The 19,715-nt window shown below is 46.1% G+C and overlaps 1 protein-coding gene and 1 non-coding gene across 4 annotated transcripts; both read right to left on the bottom strand.

The window, feature by feature from the left end:
- Positions 1 to 517: 517 nt before the first annotated feature.
- COPZ2 (COPI coat complex subunit zeta 2) lies at positions 518 to 18,251 on the bottom strand. Of its 3 annotated transcripts, XM_056816849.1 has the most exons (9): positions 18,050 to 18,246; positions 16,937 to 17,011; positions 14,044 to 14,125; positions 13,025 to 13,116; positions 12,334 to 12,389; positions 11,737 to 11,814; positions 4,725 to 4,776; positions 2,966 to 3,004; positions 518 to 962 (listed from the first exon to the last, which is right to left on the bottom strand). In XM_056816849.1, exons 1-9 carry the CDS (start codon positions 18,170 to 18,172, stop codon positions 915 to 917), a joined length of 645 nt encoding a protein of 214 aa, XP_056672827.1. In that variant the 5' UTR covers positions 18,173 to 18,246; the 3' UTR covers positions 518 to 914. The 3 variants fall into 3 exon arrangements, with proteins under 3 accessions (XP_056672827.1, XP_056672829.1, XP_056672828.1); XM_056816851.1 differs by lacking the exon at positions 2,966 to 3,004 and having other exon boundaries at positions 18,050 to 18,250; XM_056816850.1 differs by lacking the exons at positions 518 to 962; positions 2,966 to 3,004 and adding an exon at positions 4,094 to 4,578 and having other exon boundaries at positions 18,050 to 18,251.
- On the bottom strand, positions 17,303 to 17,375 carry MIR152 (microRNA mir-152). The gene has a single exon (NR_032182.1). It is a non-coding gene; the product is annotated as a microRNA mir-152 (primary transcript).
- Positions 18,252 to 19,715: the final 1,464 nt, after the last annotated feature.

A 19,715-nucleotide genomic window follows, 5' to 3' on the forward strand; every position in this document is an offset into this window, starting at 1 on the left:
AGGATGGATTTGAACTCAAGAAGAGGAGTCTTCCTGGGTCCAGGATAGGTATTCTTTTTCACCGAGCCACCTAGCCCCATAAACACAGCATCCCTGTATGTATGAAAATGATGACTGGGCTGGAGAACTCTCTAGAGGCCAGCTTACAAGTCACAAAAGGACTGATGAGGTCCAGATAGGGCAAGACAGGGGATGATGGCTGGTCCAGAGGTTCAATCCGGCCACAGCAACCACTAGGGGGTCAGGGGGGAGGGAGGAAAAAGTGAGGGAATGGCCGAGGACCCACCACGTGCTGACCCGTAGGACACACTTTCAGCATCACTTGTCCCCCTTATTCTCTCACATGACGCGTCACCCCCAAACGCAAGATCACATATCCTGGCAGGACCAGGGAAGGCACAAGGACACATACTGCCCCAACACCAGTCACACACACACACACACTCACACTCACACACACTCACACACACACACTCACACACAGCCTCTTAGGTCAGGAGAAACAGGGAACCCCAGAGAGGAGACAAAAGTTGGTTTATTCAGTGTCTGGTCTCAGGTCCCAGAGAGACAAAGGAGTCTCCCTTCAAGGAGTCAGATGAGCTGGTGGCATGGGGAGCAGGCGAGGGAAGGGAGGCCAGGAATGAGTTCTCTGTCACCAAGGAACTTCAAGCGGAGGCTGGTTTCCCACTTCAGAATACAGAGGGAAAGCCTCTCCCGATGTTTGGGTCTAGAAGATGACCAAAGTGCCTCCCAGCTGGAGACTGAAGGACTTGCTGTGTTATAGGCCAGGAACTCGGGATTCTGGGCTGGGGAGGGTAAAAGGGAAGGACCCTCTTGTCTCTCTGGGTCCTCAGCACTTCACAGGTCTGAGGAACTGGTCCAGGGAGCGCAGGCTGGTTTGGCTCCTGCGGTTTTCACTTTAGTAAAGACCACTTAATTTGCTCCTTGGCAGACTGTAGAACCTATTTTGGGGGAATGGGGGAGGGGAGGAGGGAGAGAGAGAGAACAGGAGAGGTCAGTTTACCCAGAGACCCGTCCCAAGCTCGCCCCACTCTAGGTGAAAGATCTCCGCTCAGAGATGCCACAGGGCTGGCACTTAGCCACTAGGTGGCAATAGCATCTCTCTCCTGGCCCCGTAGGGGAAGGGAAGGGAAGGGAAGGGGGGGTCCATTTGGGGAGTGGAGACTCCTGCTTTCTGGTCTCAGCCAGAACTCAAAAACGACTCCATCATTCCCAAACTCGTCTGACAGCTCAAGGTTCGCTGCCATCTGCTGACACGTGGGCAAAGGGAGTGGCGCTCACATCTTCCCACCCTCCTCCACTGGTGGAGCAGGGAGCCGGGTCCCGCCCACGGTGGCCGTGCCACGTCCAAGCGGAGGCCAGGAGAGAGGGGGTGTGCCCCACCCAGGCACCTCTCCCGGCCCTCTCCTGTCCAGGCGGTCTGATTTTATCGTCCCAGCTGCTCATGTGGCACGGCAGGGGAAGGCTGCCCAAGCTGGGGGTGGCACAGCGTGGTGCTGATAGCATCCAGCATGCCTGGACCACCCCATCCCATCCCCAGCGCACACACAAAGACAACACATAGCAGAGGAGCTCAGGGAGGCCATGGACGTGTGGAGACTCTTCTTTACCCACAAAGAAAGGCTCAGGCCGGCCTCTTCCTACACTGGCCAGTGCTGCGGATGTGGCCTCGGGCATCGGCCCCTCTGCCATTAACCCTTGCCCACAAAGCTCCCTCCTCACCCTCTACCCCGTCTTCTTCAGGGGCAGCTACTAAGGGAGACGCTGAATCTTGGGTTCTTCAGCACGTCCCAACTCGGCGCCACTGATCCTTTCTGGGTACCCTACTCACTAAAGGAGCCCGGGCCTCTCTTCATCCCCTGGTGAAACCTGGCCAGCTGGGTACTTGGGAGCCACCTTGTAACCTCTCTCCTTCCGCCATTTTCCAGTCACGTCCAACTCTTGGCAACCCCATTTGGGGTTTTCTTGGCAAAGATACTGCAGTGGTTGGCCATTCCCTTTCCCAGCTCATTTGGATATTTGAGGAAACTGAGGCAGAGTTAAGTGACTTGCTCAAGGTCAGACAGTAAGTGTTTAAAGCCAGTTTTGAACTCAGAAAGACGAGTCTTCCCGACTCCAAGCCACGGTCCTCTATCCACCCCAAAGTCATCGGATGCAGCAGGCTCTGCCTCTCTGGGGTGGGAGGAGTAGGTGGATGAGTGAGGAAGGAGCCCAGAGAAGCCGGAGCTAGAGGAGGAAACATGGGTGCCAAACCTGGGGCCCAGCCTAAGAGAGAGCATGAGGGCGAGCTCATCGCCAAGCCTCAGCCGATGCCACAGAGCAAGAAGGTGGTTAGTGAATGCTGGAGGAGGGAGCTTCATGCGGACAGGATTAGTCTGGGCAGAAGGACCTGTAGGGTAGGGCAGAGTAGAGGAAAGATACACAAGCGGCAAATTTAGGCAGCTGGACGCTGGTTTGGGACCACTGCGGGGGGTGGGGGGTGCCCGCCTCCCTCCCAGGCAGGCCATACAGAGATGTGGCCACTGTGGCTTACGCTACACACGGGAGCCCTTGAAGGGCCTCCTATTGCTGGTTTAAGGGCGAGAGGGAATAAGGATTTGGTGGGGGATGTCAGGGAACAGTCTGAATCCTTCCACGGGGTCCAAGAACTAGCCATAGCCATGAACTCCAAGAAGAGGAGGGGGAGAAGGAAGCTCTTTTTTTCCTGCTTCAGTCAACAGGGAAGGAAGAAGTTGAGGCCTCTTATGGAGGGCCCGCGCCCAGGGTGCCAGATCCTTCTCATCCTTCCGGGGGTCTCCCGGGAGCCTTCTGCGGTGTGCCTCTCATCACAGGGCTGCTTATGGTGGCCCCCTCCCTCCTGTCTGCCCCTGTGCCTTCCCCTTCCTCTCAAGCTTTCCCTGGAGATAGTGTTCCCCTCTTGGGTTCCTGAGTCCAGGATGCCTACCTGGGCCACACTCTGCTCAGACAGGCCGCTGTCATCTACCTGTGGGGAAGCAGAGCCAGTGGAGGGAGGGTTAGAGAGAGTGGGGCATATGGGGGTACACCCAAGGGCAGAAGAGGAGAGCTGAGCAGGAGAGGCACAGGAAAGGGGGCAGGACGGAATGATGGCCAAGAGACGGGCGCCTGTCTCACCCCACCCCCAAGTTAAGCCTTGAGATCATCCTTGGGCAACCAGAACCTCTGGATTTCTCCAGATGTTTGGGGGAAGGAGTGAGGGAGGGAATCTCATCCATTGTTGTTGAGTTGTTTTCAGTTGCGTCTGATTCTTCATGGCCTCATTTGGGTTTTCTTGGCAAAAGATACTGGAGTGAGGGTAGCTAGGTAGCACAGAGCACCAGGTCTGGAATTGGGAGGACCTGGGTTCAAATGTGGCCTCAGACACTTCCTAGCTGTGTAACCCTGGCCAGGTCACTTAACCACCATTGCCTAGTCCTTACCGCTCTTCTGCCTTAGAATTGGTACTTAGCATGGATTCTAAGACAGAAGGGAAGGGTTTTAAAGGGGAAAAAATACTGGAGTGGTTTGCTATTTCGTTCTCTAGCTCATTTGACAGATGAGGAAACCAAAGCAAACGGGGTTAAGTGAGAAGTGTCTGAGCCTAGATTTGAACTCAGGAAGATAAAAGCCTGAGGGCAGGCCTGGCACTATCCAAAGAGCTACCTTGCTGAGGAAAACAGACTAGGCCAAATGATTTTCAAGGCCAAGGCAGCCGGGTAATTTTAAGGTCATAGAACTGAGAGAAAAGGGCCTCACTGAGAGTCTAGTCCAAACCCCTCACTGTATTTTAGTAATAATTACCCTCCCCTATGTGGAGCCTCAAGCTTTAACATACACTTTCCTCAAACAATCCTCTGAGGTGATGATGGAAAAGATTACTGGTCCCACTTTCTAGGCGGAGAAAATGAGATTCAGAGGAGTGATATAACTTGTCCAGGGTCATGCAAAGAAGCAGAAGAGCAAAGAAAGATCTGAACCAAAGTCCTCGAGAACACTGGAATCACCCTCAAGTATTTAAGGGGGCCACTAATCCACACTAGACAGAAGCATCCCTGTGAACCACATATTGATTGCGTTTTCAAATGTAACATTATTTATGTTTTATTGTATTTTTATTTATTTTGGTAAATATTCCCCAATTACATTTTAATCTGGTCCCCAGTCCGGTCTAATGTGACAGCTACATGTTTTGATATCTCTAATCTGGATTCAAATCTAGTACATTTCCTATTATAACTCAATATTTTTCTTAGCGGACATGGTTTACTTCTTTGGCAAAGAGCAAAGATCCTCATAGTAATGAGGATCGAGTGCTTAGGGATCCAAAGGGGCTGGGGTAAGTGGGTGAGAGTGTAGGGGTGGGGGGAGGTGGGGGAGCCCAAGGTCTAAGAGGGCAATGAGCTTTCTCTTTTATTACATCTTCCCCATCCTTTTTTCTAGGAAACCTGTCCTTCTCTCTGTTCAGTTCCCGGCAGCCCCAAATCCGGCCAACTCCTGGGAGCCAAGTCAAGGACCAGAATGCCTCGGGAAGGAAGGCTCCAGCCTTCTTGGTAGTGGGTACTACAGTACCCAGGAAGGAGAGAAAAAGAGAAGGGGGGAGGGGAAGAGAGTTTTTCCACCCAACCCCCCCTCCCTCCCTTACCCCACTCCCCTTAAGCCCAGGGCCTCAGACCAGAACAGAGAAGGGAGAGAAGATTGACCCTTACCCTGAAGTTTACTTTCTGGATCACCTGCTGGGGATCATTCTCCAGGATTACACTAAAAATAAACACAACACAAGAAAATGTTGCAAAACTATCTATCTTCCCAATTTCCTCTCCTTTGAGACCAGAGAGTGACTTGCTTTTACATTTGGGACCTCAGTACTTGCACAGTTCTTCATAAATGCTCTTTGTCCCTCCCGTCTTTTCTCCCTTCCTTTCTTAATTTCTTTCCTCCCTCTCTCCCTTTCCTTTCCTCCATTCCTTCTTTCCCATCTTCTTCTCTCCACCCCTCTCCCTTCCCCCTCTTCTTTCTTTCATCCTTTCACTCCTTCTTTAGTATCTTCCTTCCTTTTCTCCTCTCTCCCTTCTTTTCTCCCTTCCTTTCTTCCATCCTCCTTCCCTCTTTTCTTAATTTCCTTCTTCCCTCTCTCCCTTCCCTTTCCTCCATTCCTTCTTTCCCATCTTCTTCTCTCCACCCCTCTTCCTTCCCCCTCTTCTTTCTTTCATCCTTTCACTCCTTCTTTAGTATCTCCCTTTTCTCCTCTATCCCTCCCTTCCTATCTTCCTTTCTCCCTCCCTTCCTTCCTTTTTTCCTTTTCTCTTCTTTTCTTCTCTTCCTTCCTTCTTTCCCCCTTTATTCTTTGCTTCTCAAAACTCAGATCAACACTCATCTCCTCCTGAAAGACTTCCCTGACATTACTAGATTGATTTACTTTATTGGATTGCCCTTTCCCTTTAAATCCTTCCTCCTACCCCCTTTCTGGCCCAGTACTTAAGCCTCTGTACCACACAGTAAAACTTCATTCATTCTGGCCCCAAGAATTCATACAGTGTGATTACCATTGAATCATGAAAGACAGCTGACACAGAAGTTCCTCGAGATGGCTAAGTGCTTTCAATATATTATCTCAATAGGAGAAGCAGAACCCAGGCAGGCAGATACTTCAGGTGTTGTTATCCCCATTTTCCACTGAGGCTGAGAGGTTAAGTTACTTCCTCAGTCTCACTGTCTGGGTCAGAAAATAGAATTTGAACCCAAGTCTTACTGACTTCAAATCTAGCATCCTATGCAAGTTATGCTGCCTATTGGGCAGCATATTTTTAGACTTATGAGTAGAAGCAACCCACTCAAATGAATAACTTTTTAAAGCCCAAAACTCACAAAATTAGGGGTTCTTCCATTATGCCTTCAACCTCTATTGGCAGTTAGGTGATACAGTGGATAGAGCATGGGACCTGGAGTCAAGAAAACCTGAATTCAAATCCAGCCTCAGATAATTACTAATTGTGTGACCCTAGACAAGTCACTTAACCTGTTTTCTTCAACTGTAAAATGACCATAATAATACTTACCTCCTAAGGCAGTAGTAGGACTAAATGAAATAATTGTTTTTCTGGGTTTTTTAGCTGCAGACCCAATTCATTGATCTGCTCTTTATTTTATTGATGTACTCATTTAGAGGAGATAATTGTTATAAAAGTGCTTTGCACAGTGGTGCCTAGAATATGATAAATGCTTATTCCCCTCCCCCTAGGTCCAACCATAAACTAATGTCCTTGAAAGAGTTTTGACATTAGGGAAATGTTCTTATGTAATTAAGTTCTCTTATGAATTATAAATCTTTTCACCCATTTTCCTTATGAACTGCCCCCCATTTTTTGTCCTCAGTTCTAATAGGTACCATTCTGGATTGTAACAAAATGTTTCATAATTTAATTTTAAAATAATTTTTAATAATGCCATAATCAAAGAAAGCAGCTTGATTTCATGGTCAGAGAGCCAGTCTCAGAGTCAAGAAGACCCAAGTTCCCATCCTGTTTCTGACACATGCTCGCTGGGGGACCCTGGGCCAGCCACTTCATTTTCCAGTTTCTCCAGGTAATTCTCTTGAACTATTTTTTTCCCCTTTTAAACATTATCTTATTTGGTCATTTTCTATAATTTTTTAAAACTCTTATCTTTTGCCTTAATGCCAGTTCTAAGACAGAAGAATGGCAAGTCTAGATAAATTTGGGTAAGTGACTTGCCCAGGGTCATACAATTAGGACCTGTCAGAGGCCACATTTGAACCCAGATCTTCCTGATTCTAGGCTTGACACTCTATCCACTGTGCTACCTAGCTGCCTTTCAAAATACAAATTATGGAGCAGATGCATTCAGCATTGATGTAGGGAATTCCCTCAGCAAGGAACCAGACTGTCCTTCCTCTTTATCTTATTCAAATCACAGAGGTTTTACTCTGTTTATTTGTCTATTTTCAACTGTCAGGTCTGATACATCCTAGTTGTATGCTCTTGGCTAAGTCACTCAACTTATTTGGGTTTCTGGTTCCTCATCTGTGGCATACTGGATATGGAATCAGAAAGACCTGGGTTCAAATCTCACTATATACACTTATTAAGCAAATTAATTAACTCAATATCTAAATTTCTTTATCTTTAAAATGAAAATATCAGACTCAAAGGTCTATAAGGCCTCTTCCATCTCTAAATCTATACACCTACGATCCCTATGATTTCTCAATGTTGTATGGTGAGTGTTTCATAACTGTCAAACACTTTTTGTTGTTGTTGAGTCAATTAGTCATGTCAGGCTCTTTATGGCCCCATTTGGGTTTTCCTTGGCAAAGACAACAAAGTGGTTTGACATTCCCTTCTCCAGGACATTTTTGAGATGAGGAAACTGAGGCAGAGTTAAGTGACTTGTCCAAGGTCACACAGCTAATTTGAACCCAAGAATATGAGTCTTCCTGACTCCAAGCCTGGAACTTTATCCACTTCTCTTTCTAGCTGCCCCCTAATACACTATGGTAGGAGCAGGTAGGTAGCACAATGGATAAGCAGGTCAAGGAAGATCTGGGTTCAAATCTGGCCTTACACACTTCCTAGCTGGGTGACTAGCCCTTACAACTCTAATACTAAGACAGAAGGTAATTTTTTTTTAAAAGACACTATAGTAATGGGTTATTTTCTTTACATAAATTTGAGTTATTGCTATTTTTTTAATTTTGCTTTATTGTACTCTTAAATAATTTCTGCAAGGGTTTGTGTACTTGTGTCCTATCTTTCCCTGTCATTTGGGTGGCCCCTGATACTAGGTACTGTGTCCCCCTATCAGCCTCTGGGGACTCTGAGAGCTGGGCATTCCCCTGTTTCCTCCCTTGACGCCCAGCTCTGAGCTCTGTCCAAGGTTCAGTCCAGCAGGGAGATATCCCAGTGCCTGACCTCCCGGAAGCTCCGGTCAGTTTCTTTGGTTACTTTGTCCTGAGGTCATAGTCTCTCCCCAGAGTATTCCATTCCCTTCTAGTAAAATCAAGGATTTTCCCAATGCTGAAGTATGTAAATCTTGAAATTTCTCAGACTTGTGAATGTTAAAAATTTCCACATTGAGGAATCCTCCATTGGAACAAATTCCCTACTGGAAACATTCCCCATTTTGATGTGAGAACTCTCCAGGATCAGAAATGGGAGGACCTCTACTCCACCCATACTTAAGACTGCTTTAGGGGAGAAAACTCCTTGCTAAACAATGAAAGTATTTGGACCCATGCTTATAATAAGGCAAGGAGTTCTTTGAGCCATGCCTGTTTTTTAGAATTGATACAATGGGATGCTAGGTACCTAAAAGGGTAGGGCAAGTTTTCTCTTAATGAGATTAGTCGACTTAGCTGTGTTTTCTCTGGTTCAGACTTACTGAGGGGATTAGTTGACACAGCAGCATTTTCTCTGGTTATGACTTACTGAGGAGATTAGTCGACTTAGCAGGAATTCAGATGGGCTGTCCTTTAGGAAACATCTATGGTGATTGGTAGATGGAAGAACTTAGGGGAGGTGACATAGAAAAAAAAACCCTATATAAGAAAAGGTATCTCTTGAGCAAGCGATCCTTGGAGATAGATCCTTGGAGAGAGGCTTGGAGATAGGATCCTTGGAGATAGATTCCTTTAGAGGAGGCCCTTTGAAGATCTCTTGAGAAGAAGTCCCTTGGGAGGCTGACTCTGGCTGGAACTCCCTCTGGGGAGATTCTGTTCCCCAGACATCCTTGCTTTAGACAGACCTTGTGGTGAGTGATAAAAGACTGACTGATTGATCTCTCTCTTAAGATTCAGGTCTAGGCCATGTTGGCTTAAGGCCCTTCATAGTTATTTCCTTTTTCTCTATTTCCTTTTATTACTCATTATATTATTAATTAAAATCTCTATAAAACCCAGTTGACTTGGGTATATTGAATATTTGGGAATATATTCCCTGGCAACCACCTTATATTTGATTTAAAAACCTAGACACTGTAGTGAAACATATTTTCTGCGGTCAAATTTACTCACCCTCTCTTATATCTATCACAATTTATATCTTTCACCATTTAACTCACTACAGTTTACAACATCAACAATTTTAATTATAACAAGCACCACCTTCTTTCCTGACCATTCTTCTGTAAAAATCTACTCTCTCGATTAAGGGCTTCCTCTTTTCCCAAGAAAGTCTGAGGCTGATCAAAGAGCTTACCAGCTCCAGAAGGGGGAAGGAAGAAAGAGAGGGAAGACGATCTGGATCCTATAACTTTAGAAAGCTTCTGTGGAAAATTGTTTTTACATATAATTGGTCAAAAACCTTTTTAAAAAATAGAAAGAAAGAAAGTCTGAGGCTTATAGGAAATATTAGCTCTCGGAGACAGATGGGTGGCTCAGTGGATGGGGAGCCAGGCCCAGAGACAAGAAGTCCTGGGTTTAAATCCGGCCTCAGAAACTTCCTCTATCTGTGTCCCTGGGCAAGTCACTTAACCCCCATTGCCTAGCCCTTACACAGTATTGATTCCGAGAGAGAAGATAAACAAACAAAAAAAGAGATGTTAGCTCTCCATTCTCCCTTATAGACCCTGAGATTTTTCTTCAAGAGTGGGAAGAGTCTGTGTATAAGGTATTTTATGCTGTCCAAAAGGCCATAGACATTTATGCCACCTCTTAATTATCTGCATCATTGTTGGGTGGCCACTATTTGGATAATCTCTGAATAGTGGATAATCCAAAAATTAATTTCTATTCAGTATTTGATTCTGTGTTTTTTCCATCAGATTTAACTTACTAAATTTATTTGGCCTTGGCTAGGATTAAAATGACAAGAAGCAGCTAGGTAACACTATATAGAATGCCAGGCTTAGAGTCAGAAGGACCTGGGTTCAAATTTAACCTCAGATACATCCTAGCTGTGTGATCCTGAGCAAGACACTTAACCCTGATTACTAGCCCTTGCTGATCTTCTATCTTAGAACTAATACTAAAACTAATACTAAAACAAAGGTAAGGGTTTAAAAAAATTAGACAGTTCTCTGAGCTCTAAGTAGTGTGGGAAAATAACTGGAACACATGCTATGCATTAGGAAGAAGCTGGTCTAGGATTTACAAATTACATGTACTGTGGAAAGCTGAAAATAATCTATAATGGTCTTGTAATTTGTTTTTTTTTTTAAACCCTTACCTTCCCAATTTGAAACTATGCCCAAAGGGCTTTAAAAGACTGTCTGCTTTTTGATCTAGCCATAGCACTGCTGGGCTTGTACCCCAAAGAGATAATAAGGAAAAAGACTTGTACAAGAATATTCATAGCTGCACTCTTTGTGGTGGCCAAAAATTGGAAAATAAGGATTGGGGAATGGCTGAACAAATTGTGGTATATGTTGGTGATGGAATACTATTGTGCTCAAAAGAATAATAAAGTGGAAGAATTCCATGGGAACTGGAACAACCTCCAGGAAGTGATGCAGAGTGAAAGGAGCAGAACCAGGAGAACATTGTACACAGAGACTGATACACTGTGGTACAATTGAATGTAATGGACTTCTCCATTAGTGGCAATGCAGTGATCCTGAAGAATTTGGAGGGATCTAAAAGAAAGAACACTATCCACATCCAGAGGAAAACTGTGGGAGTAAAAACACAGAAGAAAAAATACTGTTTGATCACATGGGTCGAGGGGATATGATTGGGGATGTAGACTCTAAAGTTTAGAGTCTAAACAATCAACCTAGTGCAATTATCAATAATAGGGAAATAGGTCTTGATCAATGACACACGTAATACCAGTGGAATTGCATGTCAGCTATGAGAGAGGATGGGAGGAGGAGAGGGAAAGAACATAAATCATGTTAACTATGGAAAACTATTCTAAATTAATTAAATAAATAAAAGAAATTTTAAAAACTTACCTTCCATCTTAGAATCATTACTGTGTATTGGTTCTAAGGCAGAAGAGTGGTAAGGGCTAGGTAATGAGGGTTAAGTGACTTGCCCAGGGTCACCCAGCTAGGAAGTGATTTGAACCTCTGGTCTCTAGGCCTGGCTCTCCATTCACTAAGCCACCCTGCTGCCCCTGGTCTTGTGTTTTTAAATGATAATAACTCACATTTATATAGATTTGGAAGAGGAAAGTGAGGGGTGGGTGCAGAAAAATGGTTTTACCCATGTAAGGAACTCATGGTAAAGAAATTCTTTCTACCAAAGTAGTTCAACAATTTATCAGTAATAAGTAATACCTGATGAAATTTCATGTCGGCTGCGGAAAGGGTGGGTGGAGGGGAGGAGGGAAATAAAGTAATTATTGTAACCAAAAAAAAAAATAAAATAAATAAGTATTTTTAAAAAGAATAAATAAATAAAAGATAAAAAAATAAAATAAAAAACAAAGAACATGCCCATTCACATAAAAAAAAACCAATTTATCAGTAATTTATTATCTTAAAAGTTGCTTGGAGCACTGAGGAATTAAGTCACTTTCTCATGGCTACCCAGTTAGTATGTATTAGAATCAGGCACTTTATAAACTCAGGTCTTTCTGACTCCAGAATTGGCCCTTCAATCACAGCCCACCTCTCACATAGAATTTTAGGGCTAAAAAGAATTTTATTCATACTTTTGCCTTCCGCAAAAGCTAAGGCTCAGAGCCAAAGCTAGATGGGATCATATGAAGGTCCCTGACACTCCACAGTGGCCCTCTTTCCCACCCATTCCCTTCTTACCCTCCATCCACAATCTCATCCACCACCAGGAAGGCTCCATCCATGTTCTCCACCAATGAGCGTTTCTCTATGTTCCTCCTGAAGGTATAGTAAGCCAATTGAGCCACTGCCTGCTTCTGGCAGGGGATTATGGGGTCCCCCAACATTACCTTCTCCCAAAAAGCATAGAAGTGTTCAAGATTGGGGGGGGGGTGGAGGGAAATGATGGGATGGAGAATAAGGAACATGCTTGATCCTGTGGCAGGATCTACCCTACCCCTCACTGGCCCACATCATCAAGGAACCTAACTTGGTTTACGGTAGTCCAACCTTCTTCGTGGGTCGTCTCAGACTTCTACTACAGGGGCAGTCACCCAAAAGGCAAGGGGGCTAAGAATGAGAACTTGGAGAGGAAGGAGGGTTCTCTTTCCAGTTCTGAGGGGACTGAGGCTTGGGGAACAGCTGAGATAGGCATCTCTCTGGTATAGAAGGTGTCTAGGAGATGAGTTGTTTTGGGTTTTTTTTGGTGATTGTGACTATATTCAACATGGATATAAAAAGTGAAATACACTTTTTTTGGGGGATGACTCTCACCTCAAGGGTCTCGGTGACACTTACCGTAACACATGGTTCAGGGAATCAAACAGGCAGGTGAGGACAGACATGAGCATCAGCTGAGTGAAAAGAAAGAGGTCAGACCTAGTAAGGCCAAGGAAAGACTTTCTAAAAACAATACTAGATGCCTATGGGTTGAGTGGTTTTTCTTTTCCTGAGAGGCAGTGGGATGGCCCTGAAGCAGGTAGGACTGTGGTTAGACCTTAGTAGGGAAGTGCATGGCTTCCCATCTGAGTGAAGTCAGATCATGCTACAAAGAGAGATCATGGAATCTCCTTTTCTTGAGATAAGAAAAGGATGAATGGCCAGCTAAAATAAATTGAGCTTCATTTCATCTGGATGCAATAACATGAATAGTTTTAAGGTCTTTTTTAGCTTGAGGATTTTCCTTATTATATTCATTTTTTATAAGTGAGTAATCTTCTAAACCAAAACCCCAAATCATATACCCAAATAAACAAGTGATAAATCCTATGTTTTCTTCTGCATTTCTACTCCTACAGTTCTTTCTCTAGAAGTGGAAGGCATAAGGATTTTCCTTAGGTGACAGACTAGATCACTATGCCCCCCACAGTGAAGAAAACCAATACTCAGCCCACAAAACCCTCAGAAGCTCTCCCCAAGCCATACCAACCCTCTTTCCATATTTTTCATTGGTCCCCCATATCGTCTCCCCCCAAGCCCTTGTGTTCACCTCATTCTCCTGGGATGAGCCTACGACATACAGGAAAAGGTCAATGCTGCTCTTGTAGACAATGGTCATGCCCCCAAAAAAGGCAATCTCACCTTAAAGGATGTGAAGAGAAGAAAGGGAGGACATTAAGGCTCCCTCCTACTGGGCCTCATGCTCCACCTTCCTTCTAGCCTCAGTGCACCAGCCCCATCTTACTCATCCTCATCTTGGTTGCTCCTGGAGACCAGGGACCATCTTTTGTCTTTCTTTGTTTCCCCAGATCTTGACTCAGTGCTTGGCATATAGCAGGGACTTAATAAATATTTCTTGACTGACTATACGTTCCCGTAATTCCTTGGTGGACCCCAAACATATTTTTTCCTTAAAGGCAGGGGTACAAGCCTACAGTCTAAAGATATGGGCTGGGTGAGAAAATCTATGGTCTAATGTCTTCAGAGAAAGGAGGCCAAGCTCAAAAAGAGCTCTTCCTTTGATAGGTTAAGCATAGCTTCTGCCCTCAGGGAACTCCTCCAAGTGAGAGGAAGCTAGAAATGGGACCAAAACATTTAGTGGGATATAGGTGAGGTAATAAGAGAGCACGGGTGGTGACTGGAGATGCTGACACCAGGAAGGCTTCACTGAAAAAACAGGTAAGAAGCTTGTGTGCAGAGGGGCAGAAGGGAGGGTCAGCATCAGGGAGTGAGCATCCCAAACAAAAGAAATGGCAGTGGAAACAGGAGGTTCTGGGTTCAAATCTGATATCAGACACGTTTTTAGCTGCATGACCCTGGACGAGTCGATTAACCCCCATTGCCTAGCACTTACCGCTTTTCTACCTTGGAATCAATACTTAGTATAGATTCTTAGATAGAAGGTAAAGGTTAAAAATGGAAAAAAAGAAATGGTTTATATGAAGTCTCGGGGGTGAAAAAGGACGAGAAGGAGCAAAATTGGACTGGCTGGAGAACAGAGTTTGGGGGTGAGAAGGGAAGCAGAAGTCAATTAATTGGGAGGGCAATGATGGAAATGCAGTCACTTACTATCAGTCCTATTGGTCTTGTTGAAGACATTTTTCTCAAAGGCCTTCTGCTCCTTTATGGAGGGGAATGTGTCGTCATAATACTAGAGAGAAGGGAGAAGAAGAGCTGACGGCATTGTGGGGATGGTGGGGCCTGGACATCAGATGAATGTGGCTGGGCAGTGACAGCCAGCAGGCTGGACTCTCGGAGCCTGGTCTCCCTGCAGAGCCCCCTCTTCTAGTGCTCCTCGGATCCCTAGGGTCTACCTAGAGCAAACACATTCAGCATCCCCAACTCCATTAAAAAGAAAAGTATTTATTTGTTTTTCAAGCCTGATAAAGGTTTTCTTTTTAGAAACTATGGGAGATCCATTAGCTGCTTTGAGGCCTTAATAAGCCAAGTTGATTTAGACTACATCAGGGGAACAATCTCCATGACACTTGGCTCCCTATTGATTTTGATCCACAAAAGGTAGTTTTAGCCAAAGTTCTGCCTCATGTAGGGAGCTTAACTCCTTCAGCAGAGAAATTTACCAAAGGCAAATCTCCCTCCTGTTTTTTTTTTTTAAGAGCCTGGGGTAATTTCTGGGGCTTCCCATAATAGGAAGAATGGAACATTCCAGCTCTAGAACCTGGCGTCAGAAGACCTGTGTCTGAGACTCCAACATTTCACTAGTTTAGTGACCTTAAGCAAGTTTTTGTTGTTCCATCTTGTCTGACTCTTTGTGGCCCCCAGGAACCAGAGCTCTCCCTGGGGTTTATCTGGCAAGGATAACTGGACTCCTTTGCCATTTCCTTCTACAGTGGTTCCAGTGGATCTTTTTGTCAATCAGAGATTAAGTGACTTGCAAAGGGCTCACACAGATAGGAAGTGTCTGAGGCTGGATTTGAACTCAGATTTTCCTGAATCCAGGCCCAGAGCTCTTAATCCCTGAGCCCTTGTTGCCCCCTTTGAGCGAGTCACTTCCCTGCTAAGTATCCTTATTTATAAAATGGAAGGGTTTGAGTAGATGATCTTATAGGTCCCTTCCAGATCTGATATTCAGTGACTTTGTGAGCTGTTTTAGCTATTTAGCTAGAGGCTTTGCACAGCTTCCCTTTTGCCTTTCTCCAAGGTGGGATGGAGAAGCTGCAGCCTGAATGCTGGACCACTATGCAATAGCCTGGTATTAGGATTCTGGACGGACAAGTCGCCTGGAGTGCTCAAGCGAGAGAGGATGCTCAGTTAATTACTGGGGCAGGGAAGAGAGCCTTGGCCAAAGAGAACCGTAGACTTCAGCTTTATATCCCTGCATGCTGTAAGGACTTATAAAGTCCTGTCGCCTCTCCAGCATCACCATTTTTAACATGGTGATTTTCATGGTTGAATAATAATTGAAATTATATTTATGGAAAGCACTTTTCCAGGAAGGGGATGTTGACAGCAAGGTGGTGCAATGCATAGGGCACCAGGCCTGGAGTCAGGAAGACCTGAGCTGAAATCTGGCCTCAGACACTTCCTAGCTGTATAGACCCTGGGCAAGTCACTTAATCCTGTTTGCCTCAGTTTCCTCATCTGTCAAATGAGCTGGGAAAGGACAAGGAAAACCAGTCCAGTATCTTTGCAAAAAAAAAACCAACCCAAACAACAACCCATATTGGGTCACCGAATGTTGGACACAATTTGAGCAACAGAAAAGGGGCTACAGAAAAAATGGTGTTTACCATGTCTGGATGGAACTTTAAATTCAAGACCAGTTCTAAGGAGCTGGATATAAATCCAGTCTCGTGCTTACTAGCTATATGCCTGCCATGGACAAGTTGTTTCCCCTCCTCCAAGCTTCAGTTTTCTCTCTTTAAAATGAGGGGGACGGACTAGATCCTCTTTAAAGTCCCTTTCAACTCTAAATCCTGTGACCTGGGGGGGCAGCTAGGTGGCTTGGTAGATTGAGAGCCAGGTCTTGAGCTCAAATCTGGCCTCAGTCACTTCCTAGCTGTGTGACCCTGGGCAAGTCACTTCACCCTCATTACTGCTCTTCTGCCTTAGAACTAATAAGCAGTATTGATTCCAAGATGAAAGGTAAGGGTTTTAAAATAAATAAACCAATCCTATGACCCTATGATTTGTTCTCAGCTATAAAGGGCTAGCTATGGTTGAATCTGCAAGGCAGCCAAGTGGATAGAGTGATAAGCCTGCAGTCAAGTCATATCTGAGTTCAAATATGACTTCAGACACTTATTAGCTGTGTGAATCTCTGGGCAAGTCACTTAACCTCTGTTTGACTTGTGGCAGCTAGACAGCTCAGGCAATAAAGCACATGGCACAGTGTCAGGAAGACCTGAGTTCAAATATGGCCTCAGACACGGGTTGTGTGACCCCAAGCAAGTCATTTAACTGTCTGCCTCAGTTTCTTCATCTACAAAATGAACCGAAGAAGAAAATGACAAACTACTGTAGCATTTTTGCTCAAGAAAACCCCAAAATGAGGTCAGGAAGTCAGATACAACTGAAACTGACAGAACAAGATAATGAAAACAGCTCAGCTGCTAGATTTGGAGCAACGGGAACTCCTGAGTTCCATTTATTTGCTTCATGATTCTAAATCCCTAAAAAGCCAAATATGACATCTCTTATTTTCTTGGGATCCATCTGGTCGGTGGAAAGGGTGGAGAAAGATAAGACTCTCCTCAGAGAGATATTGCAGGGTGAAACGACAACTCCTTTCCCAAACCATGGGCAACCCAAACTGAAAGTCTGAAGTCGACAGGGGAGTGGCTGGACCTCTAACAAAATCTAGGCTGGGATACTGTGGGGCAGATCTAGTGTCTTACACTGGGCTGGATTCCTCTCTCATCTTTGGGTTTCTGGCTTGTTATATTCCCAGAGACCTCTTTGGTGAGGGAGGCTACAGGGAGAGGGAGAGGCAGGGAGTTACCTTGGCCAGAAGCCGATGTCCATCATTATCCAGGATGAAAACTGCTTTGACAGTGTAGAGAGATGGTTCCTGCAACTGACCCCAAGGAAAGGCAGAGTGAGCCGGATGAAGAGCGTCCCTCAGACCTAGTCATCCCAGTTTCTCTACTGAAGAAAGATTGATTCCTCAGGCTTCCGGGGAATCCCTTCCATGGAGATCCATAGAAGACCTGACTCCACTCTGGAGAGTCCCCTCACTGTCCACAACCCTGAAATCCCCACTGACTGCCCCTTTTCTGAGGCTGCTGAGGTTCCAGCCAGCTTCTACTCCTGGCCTCAGAGGCCAAGGCCTGGTGCTTGGGTGCCCCTCTCCGTGCAGAAGGTCCACCCAAGCCCAAGTTCTGTCATGCACTGACTGCTCCAGAGTCTAAGTCGGAGTGTATCACAGAACCTGGGCCGGGGAGACTGACAGGGGTCCTTTGCTGACCCTCCCACTAGAAACTTCTCCCTCCCGATTGCAGAGCTTCAGGACTTGAGCCAGGGCTGGGATCCACTTTCCCAGAGAGCTTGGGAATGTCAATCAGATGGAGAATCCGACACATCCACAGGGCTGGGTCTCCAACCAGCCAGGAGGAGGGGCTGCTTCCCCTCTCCCCACCCCCACCCTTCATCCCCTATCTACTTGGCAACCCTGCTCTTCTCTTTCGAGTGGCTGTGGCTGTCTGGGATCCCCAAAGAGCAATGGGCATTCGGACTTTTTCTCAATAGATGTACCCAGTGCAACTGTTCGCTGTGCCCACACCCTGCAGCCCCATCCCAATACCAAATGGATCTAGAATCCCAGCCAAGCCCAGACCCAAAATCCTCCCCGTCAGTTGGAACCAAAAGCTACAACTTTTTTTCTTCTTGTACCTCTCAGAGTCCTTACTCGAGCTCTGCACACTACTAGTCTCCCCTCCCCGTCTGGTCCTTTCCCACCCCCGCGCCCCAGCCCGGACGACGGCAGTGGCCGAAAGTTCCTGGAGCTGCGCCCTGGCCGCCGCCGCCGCCGCCGCTGCCGCCGCCGCCGCCGCCACTGGGCTGGGGAAGTTGCGAGTTGGCCGCAGCTTCGAACGCTCCCGAGCGCGCAGCGTACCCGCAGCCCCGGGGGCTCCGTGGCCCCGGCCCCCGGCGCCATTCCCCCCCGGGCCGCCGCCGCCGCCTCCGTTGCGGCCCCCTCCCCTGGGTGCGGACGTGGCCAGGCCTCGGGCCGCTGCATTCCGCTCAGCTCCGCACTGACAGCGCCGCCCGGCTCCAGCCCCGCCTCCGTCTCCCTCCCCCGCGGGGCTGGCCTGGCTGGTCCTGGCCCTCAGAGCGCCGAGCTCGAAGAAGAGCAGCCCCCCGAGGGAGGGGACTGTGAGCGATCCCGGCCCCGCCTCGTCCTCTGGTCCCCCTCTTCCCTCTTCCTTCTCTTCTTTCTCTTCCTCCCCCCTCCCCGCCCCATTCCTCCCCACTCTCTCTCTGTCTCTCTCTGCCTATCTCGGTCTCTATCTCCTCTCTCTCTGGCTCTCTTTTTCTGTCTCTGCCGCTGTCTCTATTTTCCCCTTCTCTGTCCCTGTCTATATCCTGTCTGTCTTCTTTCCTTTCTTCTCACTTCCCCTTCTTGTTTCTCTTTCCTCATATTCTTTTCTCTCCTCCCTTCTCTTTTTTTATTTCTCTCCCTGCTAGACCTGGAGGCAGGAAGACCCAAGTTCAAATGTGGCCTCAGATACTTCATAGTTGTGTGACTCGAAGCAAATCACTTAACTGCTGTCTGCCTCAGTTTCCTCGACTGTACAGCGAAAATAATAATGGCAGCAACTTGCTAGGATTGTTATGAGTATCAAGTGAGATATTTATAAAACACATGGTACCTGGTAATATGTGCCAAGCACACACCGGGTAGGCACTTACTGAATGATTCTTTCTTTCTTTCCATTCTTCTCTTTTCTCTCCTCACTTTTCTTTTTCTCCCTCCTTTCTTCTCGTAAGCCACTCTTTCCACATCCTCCTCTTGTGTTTCTTTTTTCATCCTTACTTTTTTCTTCCTCTCTTCCTTTCAATTCCCTTTAAATCTCCCATATTTCACTTCCTTCCTACTATCTCTTACTCTGTGCAAAGACCTGAGGATACAAAAAGTCCAAAGGCAATTCTTGCCCTCAAGGAGTTTACCATCTAATGGGGAAAACCGAAAGCAAACAAGTATATAGAGAACAAACTATATCCAGGCTATATAGGAAATAATTAACACACAAAGAAAACATTAGAATTGAGAGGTTAGGGAAGGCTTCCAGTAAAAGATTCCATTTTAGTTGGCACATAAAGGAAGTCGGTAGGTCAAATAGTTGGAGCAGAAGGAGATCATGACAGGCAAGGACTGCCAGAAGAAAAAAAAATGCCTAAAGCTGAGAGAGAGAGAGTGTGGGGTGTTCCTGGGAAAGCCGGAGGGTTAGTGTCACTCATTTGAAGAGTACTCATCGGGGAGTAAGGTGTAAGAAAACTGGAAACATTCGGTAACTGAATGGAGAATAGAATGGAATGGGGAGAGATTCGACTCAGGCAGACACAGCAGGTTATCATGAGGACCTGCTCGAGAGTGGTGGCAGTGCTAGAGGAGAGAAGGGAGCATTTTTCAGAGATGTTGCAAAGGTAAAATTGACAGGTATTGGCAATAGCTTGGATATGGGGAGAGAGAGTCAGCTGGCCAGCCTGAGGAACTAGGAGGAGGAGGTTGCCTTGTACTTTAATAATATTAATTATTATTAATGAGTTCTTTTTTGGAC

Source organism: Monodelphis domestica, chromosome 2, assembly GCF_027887165.1.
Source record: "Monodelphis domestica isolate mMonDom1 chromosome 2, mMonDom1.pri, whole genome shotgun sequence".
In the NCBI taxonomy this organism is placed as follows: Eukaryota; Metazoa; Chordata; class Mammalia; order Didelphimorphia; family Didelphidae; genus Monodelphis; species Monodelphis domestica.